The sequence below is a fragment of the Ciona intestinalis genome, chromosome 14, assembly GCF_000224145.3.
Source record: "Ciona intestinalis chromosome 14, KH, whole genome shotgun sequence".
NCBI lineage: Eukaryota > Metazoa > Chordata > Ascidiacea > Phlebobranchia > Cionidae > Ciona > Ciona intestinalis.
The window spans coordinates 3,072,081-3,093,164 of record NC_020179.2 but is presented as its reverse complement, the minus strand read 5'-3'; the positions used below and the strand labels follow the sequence as shown (position 1 = coordinate 3,093,164).

General features: G+C 35.4%; 1 protein-coding gene and 1 long non-coding RNA gene across 2 annotated transcripts; one reads left to right on the top strand and one right to left on the bottom strand.

Annotated features, from left to right (window-relative positions):
* The first annotated feature begins 5,711 nt into the window (after positions 1-5,711).
* On the top strand, positions 5,712-16,354 carry LOC100175496. Its single transcript, XM_018814883.2, has 15 exons — positions 5,712-5,921; positions 6,227-6,378; positions 6,692-6,838; positions 7,156-7,306; positions 8,578-8,699; positions 9,451-9,556; positions 9,976-10,115; positions 10,668-10,753; positions 11,263-11,352; positions 12,028-12,269; positions 12,559-12,720; positions 13,058-13,164; positions 13,868-13,993; positions 15,087-15,297; positions 15,556-16,354. The coding sequence occupies exons 1-15, from the start codon at positions 5,846-5,848 to the stop codon at positions 15,624-15,626; spliced, it is 1,989 nt and encodes a 662-aa protein (XP_018670428.1). The 5' UTR covers positions 5,712-5,845; the 3' UTR covers positions 15,627-16,354.
* Positions 12,289-15,839, bottom strand: LOC113474836. The gene is made up of 2 exons (XR_003396541.1): positions 15,718-15,839; positions 12,289-12,759 (listed from the first exon to the last, which is right to left on the bottom strand). It is a non-coding gene; the product is annotated as an uncharacterized LOC113474836 (long non-coding RNA).
* Positions 16,355-21,084: the final 4,730 nt, after the last annotated feature.

Here is a 21,084-nt window from a genome sequence, read left to right as displayed (position 1 = left end):
TTAAAAAAACATAAAACCGTATCCTTATGACTCTCATAGACCGTTGTTAATTGTTTAAAACCAATCAAAATATATGTATTTTAAGGTGTTTTGTTTTCCCCACCCTATAGGGTGTGCAGTATATATACTGCATTAATACTCGCTTAAGCTACTATACTGTACTACTATATATATATAGTGATCTACAGTCTACACGGTCACCTTAATAACACAATAGCGATGCTATGGTACAATAGAGAGACGTATACACTTGGTTTCCCTTGGACCGCAATTATTGATTGCATATAAATTTCAAGTGTGTTGAATCATATAAGTTAATATAATGGCCACAATCATGTCTAATTAGTCTTACGTACAAACCGGCAAAAGTGCGACCACGTACGTCAAACAGACATCAAATTTAGACAGGGAAACACCCAAGCTCGGTTACCGGTTTTAATTTATGGCAATTAGACCGATTTCCGAATTTTAATGCAAAATATAAGTCAAAACTAGATGCGTACAGTTAAACGACCCTCTATGGCTTAGGTGACTCATTTTTGAATTACTTCTCATTTACAGACGTCTTGTGGTTCAAGAAAAAGTGGTAATCGGCTCGAATTGAAAATAACAAGCAGGCTGCGGCGCCGGAGGGCGTGATTTAGGCAGATGCTTCGTAGAAAAGAAGAGCGATGCGTGTTACAACGGTCATATTTATAGCGAATGTTATAGAGTATAGCATGTGTTAAACTAATCACAACAAAGAATTTTGTTCGTGAATTGAGATGTAATTCAGAAACGGTTTGAAGTTTATTGTCGATATAATTTACAACTGTGATTATTTCTAGTATATAGGAGGGTAGGAAAAGACGGGACACTTTTAGCACATTATATCCAAATATCTTGATCGTGTTTTAAACCATTAACAACGGTCTGTGGAAGTCGGGAGAAAATGGTTTTATAATTCTTTGAATGTTCTTTGTTTACTACCAAATGGGCGAGAAAATAGAATGAAAAGGTGTCTCGTCTTTCCCCACCCTAATTCGCTATATAATATCAAGCGTACCGGTTGTATAGTTTTATAAATATGGAGTATAAAAACGCATAAAAAACAGCCGATTAGAAATATATAGTAGGGTGGGAAAAGATGGGACGCATTTTTATCCTATTTTACTCGTCCTATTTTGTAGTAAACAAAGAACATTTAAAGAGCATTTAAAGAGTTATAAAACCATATCCTCACGACTTCCATAGACCGTTGTTAATTGTTCAAAATACGATTAGGATGTTTAGATATTATATTCCAAAGGTGTCCCGTTTTCCACCACACCACTACAAATATATAATTTTAAAGGTTTCTAGAAACGCCTGAGGCTTTTGTCTTGCTGCCAATTTTCTTCTCTTTGCTGTTCAAATTATTCTGATCTTCGTTACTATATTTAAAAAGTAAATAAGGTTTTTATGTTATGTTTTCAAACTACAGCCTTTTGCTGCTAAACGCACCAAAGTTTACAATCTCGTCTTAATGATTTCGTGCCAAGATGAACTACTTGCGACGTAATCAAACAGATTAACTACATACGTTTAACCGTTTGCCGAAATCTGAGCCGTTTTTAATATCTGTTCATTTAGGAAATGGTTTATGCAAAATATCAGCTTTAATTAGGGAACTAATTGCTAATTACCCTTGCGTGGTAGGGCTATAAAAGTCGTTATAACACGGGTGTTTTGTTTCATACAATAATATGCTAACAGAGAAGCTGTACCCTAAAGTTATTACATTCAAGATTAATAGCACACTGCAAAATGTTTAAAATTTGTTATCTCTTTGTGGAGTATTCAATGTAATGACGCCTGAATGTATAACCCTGCACGACTGCATGTGAAACTTTGTAACAAACTGTCACGCCAATTTCGCATCACGAACGCCCCTAGCTTACATTCAGACAATTTGAATAAAGCTGTGATTAATATTTGGGTATAGATCTCGGTAAATGCTAAATAAACAAAGTGGACGAATCGTAAATTGCTATATAGATAATCATTGGTGCGGTTAATATGATCTATAGTGTTATTGTGTTTTGGGGTAAGATGGATACCGTTAGCACATATTGTCCCATATTTCCCAATCGTGTTTTTACAATTAACAACGTTATTTTAGATTTGCGAAGACACGGTTATGAAATTAGGTAAATATTTTTTGTTTACCACCAAATGAGACAAGAAAAGATATTGAAAACATGGACCATCTTACCCCAAACTACTATATAGGTTCATGCTAATAAATATACAGTAGAGTGGGGGGAAATGGGACACCTTTTCCTTTTCTCTTTTGTCTCGTTTGGTAGTAAACAAAGAGCATTCAAAGAATTATAAAACCGTATCCTCACGACTCCCATAAACCGTTGTTAATTGTTTAAAACATGACCAAGATACTTGGATATTAGGTGCTAAAGGTGTCCCGTTTTCTCCCACCCTACAATAAAGGCTTTCTTTGTGTCTATATTTTCGAATAATAAATTCTTCAAGTGCAATGTTCCGCAACAAAGATTTTACAGCGAATAATATTTTCGTATATTAAGATGTTTGTAAATGGATGATTGAAATCGTGGGTTGTTTGTTTGCAGTGGGTTTAAATTATGTAGTAGGAAGGGGGAAAGACGGGACACACCTTTAGCGCATAATATCCAAATATCCTGATTATGATTTTAAACAATTAACAACGGTCTATGGGAGTAGTGAGGATACTGTGTTATATTTTTTTGAAAGTTCCTTGTTTACTAACGAATGAGACGTGAAAATAAAATAAAAAGTTGTCCCATCTTCCCCCACCCTACTATATTTAAGACGCATTTAAGCCAACTCACGCAATAAGTGTAAAAGGTCTATAGACCACGCAAGAAGTAAAAGCACCATGTGTTAGAATATGAGACGAAATCGTTAAACGCTGCAGACAGACGGCGTTAAATGACTGGACACGAGTTTGGTATTAAAATATTGGCCTTTAACGATGGCTGCATATATTATGCATGTAAGACTACATAAACCGTACTGTCTCGCGAGATTTTGCTATATTTGTAATGTTCTTGTTACCTGTTGGAGCACTTGTGCGCTTAAAATTCGATAATCCGATATTGTAGTGATTTCATAAACAGATAAAATGAGTCATTGTTTATAACAGAGCACTTGGCGTTTCTTAACAATAGTTTTTGTAGATTCAGGTTATAACAACTTGAACAAAGGCAGTTTAAGCAATCTTAAAGTTACTAAACCGCGAGGCCAATCTGAGGTGTAATTAAAGTGACGGCTCAGGATATCAGCGTTATAATTATTATAGAAGACCGAAACGCCGCTTCAGAAAATCGTATAGGCGCTTTTCTCTGTTTTATACCGTAGGCGGAGATTAGCCGTTTTGCTGTAGGCATTCGTGCAGCGCAAATTGGTTCATTTGATTATAAATCTAAACCTACAATAGCTAAAAAGGAAAGCGTAGAAATTATGCAATATCCGGTAATTTACAGCGTTGGCGTTTTACCATACCTACACTTAGATATTAAGTCAATATGTGAAAACCAACGAGCGGAACGAAGCCGAAAATATAAGTGCAGAACCAGCACTTCTTCTCGAACCGCTGAATAACCTTTAGGGTCAGTTGCTATTGTTTTCGCTGTACCAAAACGTGTTATGAGATACCAGACCTGAGATGCGATTACAGTACATGCAAAGCTCCCAACCGCCGAGTGGACATGGCATGGTTAATTTACATGCAGGAAATTTGATTTCAGTTGTTTGTGTAGAAAATGGGTTTGTTTATATAAGTATGCCTTGAATGGTAATTTATGAACACACCCCTTCGATTCGTAGAAATCGTCAGTAGAAAAACAAGTTTCCCAGCTTTTTTGTATTAGATTTCAACTGATTGTGAATTTGAGATTAGCATGCAAGGTTTGCCCTGTTTATTATTGGGTATTTCGTGTGCCGCTGTCTCAAGTCATTAGCTCGAGGCAAGCCTCAGCTGCGCACGCGAAGGTTTATCTGTTTTGACTTAAAAGTCTACCCTTTGAGCCATGTCTTGACGCTCGCACGTTTTCACGTAAAGAGATTGAATTATCGTTTAGTTTAACCGTGCTCGCACGACTGGAGGCTGGCACGAAGGTATTACCTCGCATATAAACACTGCGGGCGTTGCCACACGCTTTAGTTTAGTGTTTTGCCAGTTATTTGGCCGACGTTGCCTCCCTAGTACTTCACTCGCGTTCCATGAAATTCTCTTTCGTCGCATCAGAGCAAGCTTAGTATTACAGACAGCGCAGTTATACGCAAGGGAGGGTAGAAGTTTACAAGCAGAAAGCTTATCTGTTGCGGTTTGTACATCTTATCCAAAGTACAAGATAGCCGACCCGTCGCTTAGTAATTAGGAAACCAATGAAAAAGGTGTCAAAATTAGCTTGTGCCGTCATATTAATGGATTTCCTAAACACATTAGAACGAATTAAAGTAACGTGGTATGGCCGAATTACGTGCTTGGCTCCTAGAACAAAGCGAACATTATATATAGTAGGGTGGGGTAAGATAGGTCACGTTTTCATTCTGTTTTTCTGACTTATTTTATAATAAATAAAGGATATTCAGCGAATCATATAACAGTAGCCCCGCGACTCTGAAGACCGTTGTTAATTGTCGAAAATACTATAAAAGAATCCGGCATATTATGTGCTAACAGTATCCCATCTTACCTCATAATAGTACATATAGTAGGGTGGGGGAAGATAGGACACCTTGTTTTTCTATTTTCTCCTCCCAATTGGTAGTAAACAAAAAACATTCAAATAGTTATAAAACTTTATCCTTACAACTCACATAGACCGTTGTTAGTTTTTCAAAACACGATCAGAATAGTTAAATATTATTTGCTAAAGGTGTCCCATCTTCCCCCACCCTACTAGACAATTGACTATTTCGTAAATTTGAAAGCGAGCATGTTGCATTACTTAATTACACTGTCAATATATTAAAGGTATTACCCAAGTCCTGTGTCGTTAGTGTAAAACTCGATTGTATAATGTCACATCTTTACTAGAAAACCGCATATGTTTTCCGTTAAATGTTTTCCAAAGCCGGATAAACTACTTCCTAAATATACACAAGGGGTATATATTTGTAAAGTAATGTTTAATAGAATAACCAATAATCACAAACCGTAATATCCACACACAATCCTAAGCATTAAGGCATTGGTAGTAATTTGATAACGGTACATCATATCATGAGTGGCAATTATCCAAATTAACTGACGCCTTATGGGAAGCCAGTTCAGCAAATTATTGCATTAGCACTATCGTTCAAAACAAGTTACACACATTTAGAATCTCTAGAGATATGCAGGCAAACAAACACATATTGAGGTGGGGTAAAATAGGTCATGTTTTTTCCCATTTCTGGTTATATTCCGTAGCAAATTAAGTTTATTTAAGAAATTATGTAACTATGGCCCCGTTGCTCGAAAAGAGCGTTATAAACCTTTAACTGTCGCCTATTTTTTCATTTTTTTTTAATTTTTGACCAGGTCTCATCTAATTGGATTTTGTAGCCAAACTATAGCAGTTAGAGCAAAACATGCTATAGAAAGTTTGAAGAGTATAAAATTCTCTTTAATTGGTAAAAAGACACCAAAAATTATGGATTTAAGGTGGTATAATGATATATTACCCCACAGTACCATTATTATGTTACCTAAAAAATGCAATATTTTCCAGGTGGCTGCTGGTATGATATTAGTTAGCGGTATGCGACTTAGTTTGCTATGCTAAGAATAACAGAGTCACCTGTACACTAATGTAAACCAGGTTTATATTAAGTGAGGGGCATGATTCTGTGTTGGATCGCCTACGTTTGTGCAGCGCTTGCTGCTGTGGTGGCTGGGACGTCTTCTATTCAACGAAGTGAGTACATTAAAACCATTGCCCTCCAACTACCCTTAAAGTGCATATGCAAAACAGCACATATAAATTAAATTGAAATGATGAATGCTTTACACGTTAGATTTTAAATAGTTGAAATTACAACAAAACAGTATAAGTCTATACGAGTCAGAAACGATTACTAAAACGTTTTCATTTCCTTATTCTGAATCATCCAAACATAGTTTTTGTTTGTATTTGTGATATGCAGACGTTTTCATATCCTATTAGTCATTTGAGCATAGTTTTGTTTGTATTTATAATCTAACGTGACTCGTCCCGTCCAGACAACGTGAACAACTGCACAGAGAGTGGTGATGTAATGGAAATAGCTTTCTTGGGCTGGCCGCACCGGTTTTACTGCAACTCCCTTATAGAGCACACTGGACTGGCGAACGAGTATTTCTACAACGAACAACTTGATTTTGATAACGTGCAGGTCAGCATATAGATACTAAAAACGCAATTAATGTATAAAATGCAATATTTAACAGTTTGGGGTAAGATGGGACATGTTTTTATTCTCTTTTATCGTTTGGTAGGATACGAAGAATAGTTTCAGAATTATCAGTTTTAACTCTATGTTTAAGACTCTTAAACGAAAAGACAGGACATAGCGACAAAACAACAATTTTTAAAACACGCTTACAGTTAAAAACGTATTTGAATTTATTTGGAAGAAAATAGACGTAGTCGCTACACCAGGCAGACAAACGAGGCGTTTATGTTTAATTATTACTGTATTTCTACAGTGCTCAATCTTCGATTTGGACAAAGGTATTTTGCTATATAACGTAACTGAAGTTTACGACGAATACGGTACCACGTTTAGCGAACTTGGGTATACAACAGCTGACATACGAAGTGGAGACTCGACAAATTATCAAATCAATTTCATGGTAAAAACTAAAAAAAAAAACGTTTAACATAACCATAGCGGAAAACTAGGAGATAGTGGCTAATTTAATACAGTAGAGCGGGGGGAGATGGGACACCTTTTCATTCTACTTTCTCGTCCCATTTAGTAGCAAACAAACAAAAACATTTAAAGAAACAAAACCTTATTCCAACGATTCCCATAGATCGTTGTTAATTGTTTAAAACACGATCGGGATATTTGGATATTATGTTCTGAAGGTGTCCCGTCCTTCCCCACCCTATATATGTGTTTTAACAAATTGAATATGCGTTTTAACAAAACTCTCTTTACGTCCAGATGCCGGGCATGGTAAAATGCGAAAGCGTGTTCGTACATCTTAATATTACGAAGTTTGAGAATCGAACTTGTGAAGAATCGATACTTGACGAAACAGCACATCACGTTATAGGTTTAGTAGCAAACGCCAGGGGTTCTTTAAAGTGCATGTGTAAGTAATAGAATATTATGCTGCTTTAATAGAGTGTAACAGCCACGCATTATACCGAAAGGTTTTTTACTTATGTTTTTTCCATAAGCGTGCTATAACGACTGTTGTTTTGCTGAAACTTACTTTTTTTAAGTATTCCGTTTCTGTTATGCAAAAAGTTGAACAATAATATTTTCGTACTATTTTCTCTTCCCATTTGGTAATACATAAACAGCATTAAAATAATCATAAACCATATCTTCACGACTGCTATAGACCACTGTAAAATGTTTAAAACACGGTCAAGATATTTGGATATAATGTGCCAAACTGTCCCATCTTCCCCACCCTACTATATTTATATTAGTTCTTAAGGCCCAAGATTTATTACTTTAAACGTTTAGACTAGAGGGTATGCCGGTTAAATGAGAAAGTATAAAGCTCATATTACTTTATAAATAGGAAAACCATCTCTGTTAGTTTGTATTTGGCTAGTGAGCTTTTCTAGCGTTACCGCATAGTTATTTATAGATCTAAAAATACGACCCCGTCCTTTTAATGGGAGAAATCGGATCTGAAATGAAACACTGCTGTATCTGTTGTAATTGTATTTAGTTTGAAATAGAACCTGCAGTTTTTCACCATTTGGCCTCAAGGCATTCGTGGTAAATTACAGAGATTTGGGGGGAGATAGGACATCTTTTCGTACTGTTTTCTCGTCCCATTTGGTAGTAAACACAGAATATTAAAAGAAATGCAAAACCGTATCTTTATTCACTACTCCAATGGCCCGTTGTTAATTGTTTAAAAAACATAATATACGGATATTTTGTGCGATAGATGCTCGTATACCCGTATTTTTTATTATTCACCCTACTATAGCACGTGATAAAACACAAACCGCTATTAAATAAATATTTTTGCCGCGAATCAATAAGGCTAAGAACCGCGGTTGTTTAGATTGTATATTTTTTCATCTATAAAACCCAGTATCTTTATCAAGAATAAATGCTACGAAATACGTAACGACAAAAAAATGTAACAGATTAAATATATTTTTAACTGTAAGCGTGTTTTAACAACTGTTGATTTGTCACCATATTGGTTCCTTCCGTTTAAAATATCTCTTCGCCAACGTAATTAAAAAGACAAATAAAAGTTATTGTTTTTATTATTATAAATTGTATTCTGTGAGGTATATATTTCGCCTAAACTGCATCATCAGATTTCTATTTGAATAGAATCTTAAAATAATAGTTTTAAAATTCCTAAACATTTCATCTTTCAAACAGTACCAACTCACGTCCAACCAAAAGTTCACGTTAACGTCGAAGATCACGTGTCTTGGTTACGTAATTGCGTCATGTTAGAAGTGGGTACGGACGATGACTTTATGGTGAAATCCGGTGGGCACGTAAGTATAATATACCATTTTTATAAAAAATACGAACGACCTAAAAAGCTTAGGGTGCAATTTGCTGCTGATATTATGCTTTTAGTATGGTAGGGTACGATGGGCACTGTTAGCACATAATATTCCACGTGTTTTTTTTATAAAAGATTATAGTAGAGTGGGGGAAGATGGAACACTTTCTTTCATTTTTCTCGTCTTATTTGGTAGTAAGCAAAGAATAATAAAATAATTATAAAACCGTCTCCTTGCGACTCCTATATAGACCGTTGTTGATTGTTTAAAATACGATCAGGATAATTGGATAATATGTGCTAAAAATGTCCGACCTTCCCCCACCCCACTATATATACAGTTATGGAAATACAATACCCTAGCCCACCGTAAAAAATGGGTAAAAAAGCTTAAGAACACTAAAATAAACTGTAACTATAGCCTACAAAGTTTTTAATACAATAATACAATTATGTAAATATTCGTTCCTTAACTACCGTATAGTAGTGTGGGGTAAGATGGGACACCTTTACCACATAATATCCAAATATCCTGATCGTGTTTTAAACAATCAACGACGGCCTATGGGAGTCGTGAGGATACGGTTTTATAATTCTTTGAATGTTCTGTGTTTACTACCAAATTGGAGGAGAATATAGAATAAAAAGGTGTCCCATCTTTCCCCACCCTACTATATATATATATATATGCTTAAAAAAACTACAACTGTATACCTAGCTAACAAATAGTTATATTTCAGCTGAGTTTACCAAGTGTAACGTACCAACACCCAGGGACATACACTTGCGCAGTAACCTATAACGGGATGACGAGGTACACTGTTCACCACAGGGTTTGCGTGAAACGTAAGTTCATTTTTCGGTATACCATGTCGTTATAATAAAACTTATGGCGTATATAGTAGGTTGGGGTAAGACTGTACTTGTTTTCATTCTGTTTTTGTCCCATTTGGTAGTAAAACTATAAAAGTAATAATTACCCCCAGGGTCGCAGAGTTACATACGTGGCAATTTTTAAGCATGAGCACGAGATGTATGAAACAGAACATTTATGTGAGGATAAATAATAACTGTTTTGACCTGCCAGGCGAAAATACAGAATAAAGAAGTTCCATTCTTTACGCACACTTTTGTTTATATTTAGTTTTCCCGTTTGTCTGCTAGGTGTAGCGGCCACGCTTATTTTCTCAGTACATTTTAATATTATGTGCTAAAGGTGTCCCATCTTCCCCACCCTACTATAATATGATTATTTATCTTTTCAGCGAAAAGCAATCGTCAACTTTCGATCAAATGCTCAACTTCAGTATACAAACATAACATACTTGATGATATAAGAGTTAAATGCACTGGTTACCTTGCACACGATGTGGACTTGGATAGCGTGCGAGTTGTTTGGACCAAGGTACTGTATATATAGTACAGTGGGGGAAAATGGGACACCTTTTTATTCCATTTTCTCATCCCACTCGGTAGTAAACAAAAAATATTCAATGAATTATAAAACCGTATCTTCACGACTTCCATAGACCGTTGTTAATTGTTTAAAACACGATCAGGATATTTGGATATTAAGTGCCAAAGGTGTCCAGTCTTCCCCCACCCTACTATATACGGCGACATATTTTGGATAGTCTAAAACCTATAAGCAATTAATAGTAGGGTGAAAGAATGCACATAACATCTTAATATTCTGATCGTGTTTAAAACAATGAACAACAAAATATGGGAGTCGTGAGAATACCGTTTTATAATTGTTTAAAGGTTTTTTCTGTTCACTATCAAATAGGACGAGAAAATAAAATAAGAAGGTGTCCTATCTTCCCCACCCTATAATATATGAATGTATGAAATACCATTATATTCTATAAGAACGAGAGACTGATTTTTTGCCAGACTTGGCTCGTTACCTCATCAATAACTGCATGAAACACTAATATATTTATATGTTTTACAGGATAACAGTGAGAGTGATATCTGCTCTATACACGGCAATGAAGGAGCAGTGGACACTCCGGCAAATTCACGCACGTCATGTTCAATGTAAGAACAATCGGTTTAATTAATAGCTGACAAGTTATAATGCGCGATAGGTATCTGATATTGCTTTTTATACTACGATGGACGAGTTTTTTGACATTTCATAATTTCCAGCTGTATGATTGGTGTTTCGTATACGAGCCATTTATGCGCCTAAATTGGCCTATTATTGCAACCTGTATTTTTTATAAGTGAATAAGTATAACGTGCCTATTGTCGTATATACGTATATAGTATGGTGCGGGAAATGGGACATCTTTTTATTCCTATTCTTGTTTTATTTGTTAGTAAACAAAAACTATTCAAACAATTATATATTTTATCACGTAATATTCAAATATCCTGCGGTCTGTCGTGAGCATACGGTTTTATAATTCTTCGAATGTTCTTTGTTTACTACCAAGTGGGATAAAAAATAGAATAAAACGATGTCCCATATTACCCCAAAGGTATCCCATATTACCCCACCCTAATATATATAATACACAATGTAATATGAAATTGTATTTTAGAAAAGTTGAAAAGATCTGTTTCCGTGAAGTTCAAGATTCAACCGACATTGAAGCTGCCCCCGCTGTTATAGATATGAAACTTAAAATCAGGTGAATATCAAAAGATGTGACATTTTCGTTGTAATTACATATATATTCAATATACAGTAGGGTGGGGGAAAATGGGACACCATTGAGCTCTGTTTTCTCGTCTCATTAAGTAGTAAACAGAAAACATTCAAAGAATTCTAAAACTACATCCTCACGACTCCCATAGACGGTCGTTAATTGTTTAAAACACTATCAGAATACTTGGATATTATGTGCTAAAGGTGTCCCATCTTCCCCCACCCTACTATATAATATAGTACTGTCTGGTAAGAAGTGACACATTTACTACATAATATTCAAGTATTCTGATCGAGTTTTCTATAAGAGTCGCGACAAGACGGTTTTATATTGCTTTGAATGTTCTTAATTTGCTTCCAAATGGGACGAAAAAAGAATAAAAATGTGTCCCATCTTTCCCCTTCCTACTGTATATGTATAATCCTTACAAGTTTGTACAAACGTATTAACTGTAAGCGTGTTTTAACAACTGTTGTTTTGTCGATATATCCTGTCTTTTTGTTTAAAATGTTTCTAGTCTTCGATACCGTAATCGAAGAGACAAAAAATGTTATTATTATGTATATTATGTTATAGTTTACCATTATGATAAAAGGCGTTTCATTGGCGTCTATTTTTTTATGAACTTTGGGTAAACTTTTTACTTCATTTTCCCAGAAACCTTAAACAATCGGACTTCGGTCGCTACGAAGTTTCGCTGTTTCAAAGAACTTTAAACCAAACAGCTGCATTTGAGATTCAAAGCAACCTTCAGACATTTTTGTTGGTTCGTCACGCAACAATAACGTGTGTGGCCATGGCGCTTATTTTGTTACTGCTCATGTTCACTGCAGTGCTATGGTGGAAACGAGTATATTTGTTTGTATACTACAAACGAAAATTCGGCACTAATGAGCCTGGTAAGTGTAACTGTGTATGTCTGATGATGTACTTTTTATCTTATTACGTTTATAAAAGAAACAATACGTTATACCCACTCTAGTTTGCGAAATATGATTCTTAAATGGATTGTCCATGCGCTAATTTTACGAATGAATGAATAATAAATGTAGTTATTTATCTTCGCGTGGCGGGGCAACGACAGTCATCACAACACAGGTGTTTTGTTTTATACACCCCGTGCCCGCTTACAAGACACTACGTATATACGCAACTTTGCAAATACTTATTTTTGCGGATTTTTCTCAGACAACAAATGTTACGGAGCGTTCTTGTCTTACCACTTTTCAACTGACATGGACAAATTTGCAAAGCAGTTGACACGTGACGCAGTTTCAGTGGTGCGTGACGGTCTTGAGGGGCTTGGGTACCGAGTGTATGACGAAGTGAAAGACGGTCATAGTAGCGGATGTATGTATAATATATTGCTTCAAAAAAAAAATGTTTTTCCTGTAAAACAATTTTTTTAATACTTGTTTAAAAAAATTGTCATAATGGTACAAAGCTATTCGTCTACTTTTCATAAGCTGCTATCTTTAGTTTTGGATACACGGAAGTTCTGTGGGGTAAGATGGATATATTTATCACAAAATGTCCCATATTTCCTGTTTTTGTTTTAAACCAAATAACCACCCTTCTTTAGAGTCTTTAAAATGAGGTTATATATATATTTCTTGGATGTTCTTTTTTACTGTAAAAGGGGACGAAAAAATAGAAAGCTTTATTTATTCTGTATTATTTGTTTCAGATCAAGCCCCGAATATCATAAACACGATGCGCAAATGTCACAAAGTTATTATTATTATTACACCAGACTACCTCAAAGACCACTGGTGCATGTTCACGCTTCAAAAGGTAATTCAATAAATGAATAAATGTAACTTAATAAACCTGGTGGGGCAGAGCAACGACAGTAGTTATAAGGTGTTTTGTTTCATACACTTTGTGCCCGCTTAAGAGTTTTGTAACTTTGTGGGTGATTATTTTCAGGATTATAATTTTTTTATTTTATCGCTGACAATTTAGACAAGCTATAAGGGACCACTTGGTTGGGGCAAAATTGGATCATATCCGCCGTTTTGTAAACAACGTATATTTCATATATATTTAAATTTTAATATTATATATAGTAGGGTGGGGGAAGATGGGACACCTTTTCGTTTAGTTTTCTTTTTTCATTTGGTAGTACACAAATAACATTCAATGAATTATAAAACTGTATCTTCACGACTTCTACAGACCGTTGTTAATTGTTTAAAACCCGATCAGGATATTTGGATATTATGTGTTAAAGGTGTCCCATCTTTCCCCACTCTACTATACTTTTATTTTATATGCCCGAATTTCTAGGCAAAATGCATCAATATAGAAAAAATACTTTTAACGTTTTTTTCGCAAAAATAATAATTTTACCAAAATAATTCAACATAAAACCTGCACCAAAGCGTATACTTTATCAAAATTTTCGATTTAATTTAAGCTGCTTCCATTTTGTGAGCAGTTATGTGAACCTATTATATTTTATAGCTTATTATTTAAAATTGGAAATCATTTTCAGAGCTTTCTTGAAATGATTGAAGCCAGATCGAAAATGATTTTCATTTTAACTCCTGGCAGCAGCGCATTTATAAAGCAGCATAGACAAGACAACGAAAGTTGTCGATTGGTGCACCGAGCAATTGCGGTAAGCAATACATTAAACAGCGTTTTAGTCACAAATAATATAGATTGGGGTATAAGACTGTCGATTTTTCATTTTTTTGTCGATTTTTCATTTTTTTATCGTTTTATTAAGTGGTAAACAGAAAACATTTACAGAATTATATAACTGCTCACATGTGGGTCATTAATTTATACTAATGGTATTTTTCTTACTCCAATGTATTATACACTGTTCAGCGGTATTTTTGTTACATAACGTAACATAATTAGTAAAGTTAAACCATTTAGAACATAATATTCAAATATCCTGGTCACGTTTTAAACAATTAACAACGGTTTATTTAAGTCGTTAGGATAAGGTTTTAAAGTTCTTTAAATGTCATTTGTTTACTACTAAATGGAACAAAAAATAGAATGAAAAGGTGTCCCATCTTACCCCTACCCCATTATATCTAAATAGCAAGCTGCATTTTTGTCTAATGGTTTAACGTTTTCAATTCTGTGGTAAAATAAACCGGTTTATAGTTCATCCCATATTAGTCCACGCACAATGCAAATGCGTCACACGCTTATCGGTTTTTCCATGTTACTCGTCATCAAGTCCGCAAACAAAGTATCGTTGCTTAATAAACCTTCAGGTGTAACACGATTTTCCTTTTTGTTTATGTTTATCGTTGTGAATCATGTCTCCTATCCGTATCCTGAACCGCTGAAACAATGGCAGTTCCACGAAAAGCGGGGATTACCTTTTAATCCGGTTACAGGCCACGCAAATGAAGCCAATGACGAAATAAGCAAATCTTGCCTAGAATATTTTAACCATATTAAGTAATGGGTATTCTATGTGAGTGAGGTCCTTGCCAAGAACCTGGGGTTTAGTTCAGATTTTAACCATTACTTATGCGGGGGTATATACGGAACACAGTTACCCAGGCAAATTTATTTTGTGTACCGTTCATTATTTCAAAGTTTTATTTGCATTTGTAAAAACTAAATACCACGCTAGAACTTCTTTATGTTAAATACCAATCAGGATATTGTGGCTAAAGGTGTGTCAAAATATATATGTTATTGCCTAAATAAAAACATCTATTAAATTTTCTGTTTTATTTTAGCTCAACCACGCCCTACAGTGGTCAGACGAACGGCGCTTCGATCTGAAATATTTTCTGCTTCGTCTCGAAAACGTCATGCCAAAGCTAGTTTCGCAACGTTTTCGTCACGTGTCTCATACGTCATCAGTGAGCAGTCAACCATGTCGGTACAACAGCGGGTATCTACGTTCTGTGAGTAACGACACGCAGACTACAGAGTTAGGGTCACCAAGTAAGTACCGCATTTTAACATTCTAAACTGGACTGAAAAAACTATACAGTAGGATGAAGGAAGACGAAACGGTTTTAGTATATAATATCCAAATACCCTGATCGTGTTTTAAACATTAACAACGGTATACGGAAGTCGTTAAGAGACGATTTTATAATTCTTTGAATGTTCTTTGTTTACTACCAAATTAAACGAGAAAATAGAATGAAAAATGGTCCCGTCTTCCCTGCTTTACTATGTAACAAAATATTCTTTCAGGGCCCGAAAGCGAGAAAACTTTCACAGAACTCACTGTGACTATGGAAAAGGAAAATGAACTACGAGTGTGACGGCACAGAATATAACTGTTACGTCATAACTGAAGAGATTAGCTGACCTTTATGTATGAAGGTTCAAAAACTGCACTTTTTCAGACTTTACCTTTCATGATCCGTTCAAGCTTCTTGCGGATCGAAGCATATATGGGCCATCTTTGCATTCCTTCGTGCTTTTCTATGTGGTGCCCTTTAGTTTTATAGAGTTAGCTAGAAGGTGTTGGCATCAATTTATTTGGGCGCTTCCACAAAAGCAAACAAGGTGACCAGCAACAAAACTAAAATGTCATTATTAGAATACACCAAAGTATAATTGCAACCTTGCAACTATTCAAAGGGCAAACCAACAAAAAAGTGGTTTAAAATTTAGCAGTACTTTTAGATCACATTTGATAATACTATTTACAAGTTTTAAGTTTTTGTTTGCATCTATTTTTAAATTTCCCATTTAATTTTTTAAGTGTGACAATTTTTTTTTGGTAAGTTCCAGTTTTAGAATTAAAGCCATATTCGCACTGTGAAAAAAAATGCTAATCAACAAAAAAATTTAAAACACACAAATATTTTCAACATAAAAAAATTTTTTCTGTTTTTTTTTAATGTATTTGTTGTTAAAACTGATCAACGACTGAATAGTAATGTCTTACGTGCATTGTTTACAACATTCTTGATATTCATTCATTTAAATCTGTTTTTTTTTACAATCGCTTCCCAGTTACCAAAGTCCTAATAAATATTTCGTATATTTGTGGTGTTTAAATTGAGACTGTCTTTCGGGGTAGTAAAAGAACACCATGTATTAGAAACTTTAATACTGTAGTAGAGTGGGGGGAGATAAGACACCTTTAACACATAATATCCAAATATCCTGATCGAATTTTGAACAATTAACAACGGTCTGTGGAAGTCGTGAAGATACGGTTTTATAATTCTTTGAATGTTCTTTGTTTACTACCAAATGAAAAGAAAAAAGCAAACGGAAAGGTGACCCATCTCCCCCCACTCTATTATATGTTTTATAACAACTTTCACTAAACAAATTTTTCATTGTTGGCAAAAAATGTATAGTAAAGTGGGGAAAGTTGGGACATCTATTCATTCTATTTTCTCGTCCCATTTGGTAGTAAACAAAGAAAATTCATAGCAAATATAAAACCATATCCTTGCGACTCCCGCAGACCGTTGTTAATTGTTTAAAACACGATCAAGACATTATGTGTTAAATGTGTCCCGTCTTTCCCCGCCCTACTATACTAAGATAGTCAGACAAAAATACTTAATATAATAGGCCCTGATGGTTTGAAGTAACACGTTATAACAACCGTATTTACATTAACTGATTAAGAATTCCTTGACTTACCACATACAGATCAGTGACTCACACTTGTATCCATTAGACAACGAAGCTGCGATATACTTAATACAAATAGCGACCTTGCGTTTACAAAGCTAAGACTAAAATAAGAAGAAGGCGTACACGGGAGACCAAGCACAAAAAACGTAGGAATGTCGATTGCAATTAACGTAGACTGTAAAGACGCGCGCCGGCATCTGCAACAATTAACTCGAAATTAGTTTGGATTGACGCTATAGTTTACAAGTTACGCATAAAGTATCTAGACACCAAAAATCTAGATACTGTATGCGTAACTGTTATATTAGGGGGGAGATAGGATATCCTTAGCACGTAATATCCAAATACCCTGATTGTGTTTTAAACAATTAACAACGGTCTATTATTTGAAGTCGTGAGAATATAGTTTCATAATTCTTTAAATGTTTTGGGCTTACTACCAAATGGGACAAAAAAATATAATAAAAAGGTGTCCCATATTTCCCTACCCTATACTATATTAAGTTTTAAGTTGTTAGTTTGTGATATAATTTAAGTTTAAACAGTTAAGCGTTTGTATTGCCTTACTTTTGTATTTAATATTTTGTGATAATAGCAGTATAGATCCTTGTCAGTGAAAAATAGTGAAGTCCCTTTTATTTTATGACGCAGGCTTTGAATTTATTCGCTTCGGATTCGGCCTCGGATCCGGATTCTCTTTCCTATAACGCAGGCTTCGGATTTACTTCCTCTTTCCTAATTATCTGGCTGGGTCTGAATTAAAGCCGAAAGTAACATGATCAACAATGGAAAACTGAATTACTTCCCTTTTCCTCATCAGTTCTATTGTTTTCCCTTTTCCTCATCAGTTCTATTGGAAAGTTTGCTGTGGTTTCCCACCTTGAGTACACCTTACTTTACTGCTTAGCGTTACCTATACGTATTAGGTCGTAGACTTCGTTAAGAGAATAGGATATAGAATAGTGGTATAGTAGGGTGGGGGGGAGATGGGACATCTTTAGCAAATGGTATACAAATATCCTGATCTTGTTTAAAACAATTAACAACGGTCTATTAATTGGAGTCGTGAGGATATACGTTTTATAATTTTTGGAATGTTTTTGTTTACAACCAAATGGGACGAGAAAATAGAATAAAAAGGTGTCCCATCTTCCCTCACCCCGCTATACATTGTAACAATAAGTACATTGTTCATTCTGTTACGTTAACCAAGTAAGTATTGTCTTGGCGTAAAGGCTTGTATTAAGGGAACCTTTCGTGGCTGTAAAACAACAGGTTTTTGATACCAGCATTCTCTATTATTAAAACTGGGAAAAACATCCTGTTTTGGTGTACCTTATTTTGGGGTTAATTGTTACTGTAAGCTTGCAGCATTAAATTGCATGCTTGCTTTTGTGGATGTATCTGTTCATCCTCGCGGAAAAGGCAATGTTCATACGTCTCGTGCCAGTTTAGAGTTATCACGTATGTAACTTTGTTGATTGTTATTTTGGGGGTCATTTTATAACGTATGGCTAAAAAATCAGGCAACCCCTAAAAGGGACCACTGGGTTGGAGCAATTAATGCGTTCAGTCCAATTTGCTAAAACAGGAACCAGGGTATTTTTGAACGCGTAAAACGAAATAGGTTCCTACATTTATACGATCTCTATTAAACTTTAAGAATTTATACAACTGGTAAGGTAAATAGATTAATAAAAGGATTCCCCGTTTTACGAAAAGTTATCGCGTGGTACGTTGCAGGACCTCAGCACCAATATAGAATAGAATACCGCAATCGAAGAGACAAATAAAATTTAATATTATTATTACTAGATCTGCATTGTCAGTTAAGATGTATACGTTTATTTGTGTTGCTTTGTTGACTGGTTGGTTAATTTCTGTTGCTGGCGTCAACGTTAAAAACCAAGGTATTAAAGATACAATGTTATTTGATTTCTGTTTGCTTAAGTATATTTTTTTATCCGTAGTGTAGTTTTAACGACTGTCGTTTTGCTGCTAATTTTTTTTCGCCGTTTTAGATTATGTTATTTTCTCTGTTTAAAGTAAAGAAGATTGTGGTCTATTAAAATAGCGATTAGAAATGCCTGTTGATTATCCACGTTTTCATTATATTTTAACGACCCCTTTGGGGATCGACAAACCTATTTAAAAACATAATTATATAATCGTATTCTCACAAGACTAAAACGCTGGCCTTGTTAATTGGAAAAAAAACACGATACGGAAATATGAGATGTTGTGTGCTTACCCCACAATACAATATGCTTACAGTTCCCATCTTACCCCACAGTACAATATGCTTACAGTTCCCATCTTACCCCACAATACAATATGCTTACGGTATCCATCTTACCCCACAATACAATGTGCTTACAGTTCCCATCTTACCCCACGGTACAATATGCTAACGGTTCCCATCTTACCCCACGGTACAATGTGCTTACAGTTCCCATCTTACCCCACAATACAATATGCCAACGGTTCCCATCTTACCCCACAGTACAATATGCTTACGGTTCCCATCTTACCCCACAATACAATATGCTAACGGTTCCCATCTTACCCCACGGTACAATATGCTAACGGTTCCCATCTTACCCCACAGTACAATATGCTAACGGTTCCCATCTTACCCCACGGTACAATATGCTTACAGTTCCCATCTTACCCCACAATACAATATGCTTACGGTATCCATCTTACCCCACAGTACAATATGCTAACGGTTCCCATCTTACTCCACAGTACAATATTCTAACGGTATCCATCTTACCCCACAGTACAATATGCTAACGGTACCCATCTTACCCCATACAATGTGTTACATGCAGTTGACTTCAAATCCCCAAGTTGTACCTTGATCAAAAGCAATGGCAATGAGAGCAGAGTTGTTTACAAGGGTTGGCCGTATTCAGTTAGTTGTGAAAACTTTGAGATCGAAGAAGATCTTGAAGACGAAGATTTTACAGTAAGTGGTATAGCATATGTCAAAAAAATAATCACTAAGTTACATATACGTGTTAACTCGTAAGCTGGCATGAGGTGTGCGAGACAGAATACCCATGTTATAACCACTGTCGTTGCCTGTATAACTGATAATTTTGACAACCCATTAGTAACCACTGGATTGGAGCATTTGCCATTAAGTATCTTGCCCAAGGACACATACACCCACAATGGTAGCAGTGACAAGCTTTGAACCCATTACCTCTGCTAACCACTTTGCCACAGCGGCGGTCGGTTTAAGCTGTATTTGACTATAGGTTCTGTAAGAATGTCTATAGTAGCAGCACTTTTTAACCTATGCGAAGCGTTAATTTTTGTTATTCATATTTTGTCGCTTTATATACCCAGTGTATCGTATGGGATATGGATAGAAATGTGGTTCTTCAAAACCAAACAAGCGAATACTATACCGCATTAGAAACCAGCTATGGGAATCCAGATACTCAAATCGACTCCCCGCTCAACCTTTTACTACAGGCAAAAGTATGTAAAATATATAACACTTTTTTATTTCAAAAATATACCATATATAGTAGGGTGGGGAAGATGGAACACCCGTTTATGCTATTTTTCGTCTCATTTATCGTCACGACACCCGTATACCATTGTTAATTGTTTTAAACACGATCAAGATATTTAGATTTTAAGTGCAAAAAGTGTCCCGTCTTCCCCGACCCTACAATATTATGAATACAATACTTCGTGGAAAGATGTATATAGCACATAGAATTCCATGTTTCCCAAACGTTTAATTAACATTTAACGCTTTTTTAGAGTGGTGAGAATACAGTTAGATAATTTAGTTGAAAAATGTGTTATCACCAAACAAGACAATTTAAGATGGTGAAAACATTGATCATTTTACCCGAACCTAACTTTATGCCACTGTGATAAGTAACTTATTATATTTCGGTTTAACAAACTAAAACGATGGATATCTACAAACATATAATACATCATAATAAACCTAAAGTAAACGCTATACAACATAACTATACTGCAGTACCAATTAAACTAACTGGTGACTGTGCGTACAACACGACACAACAAAGGCGTTAATTACTCGGCGCGGGAAGCAGGAATAAAAGCGCCAGAATGTTATCGAGGCGA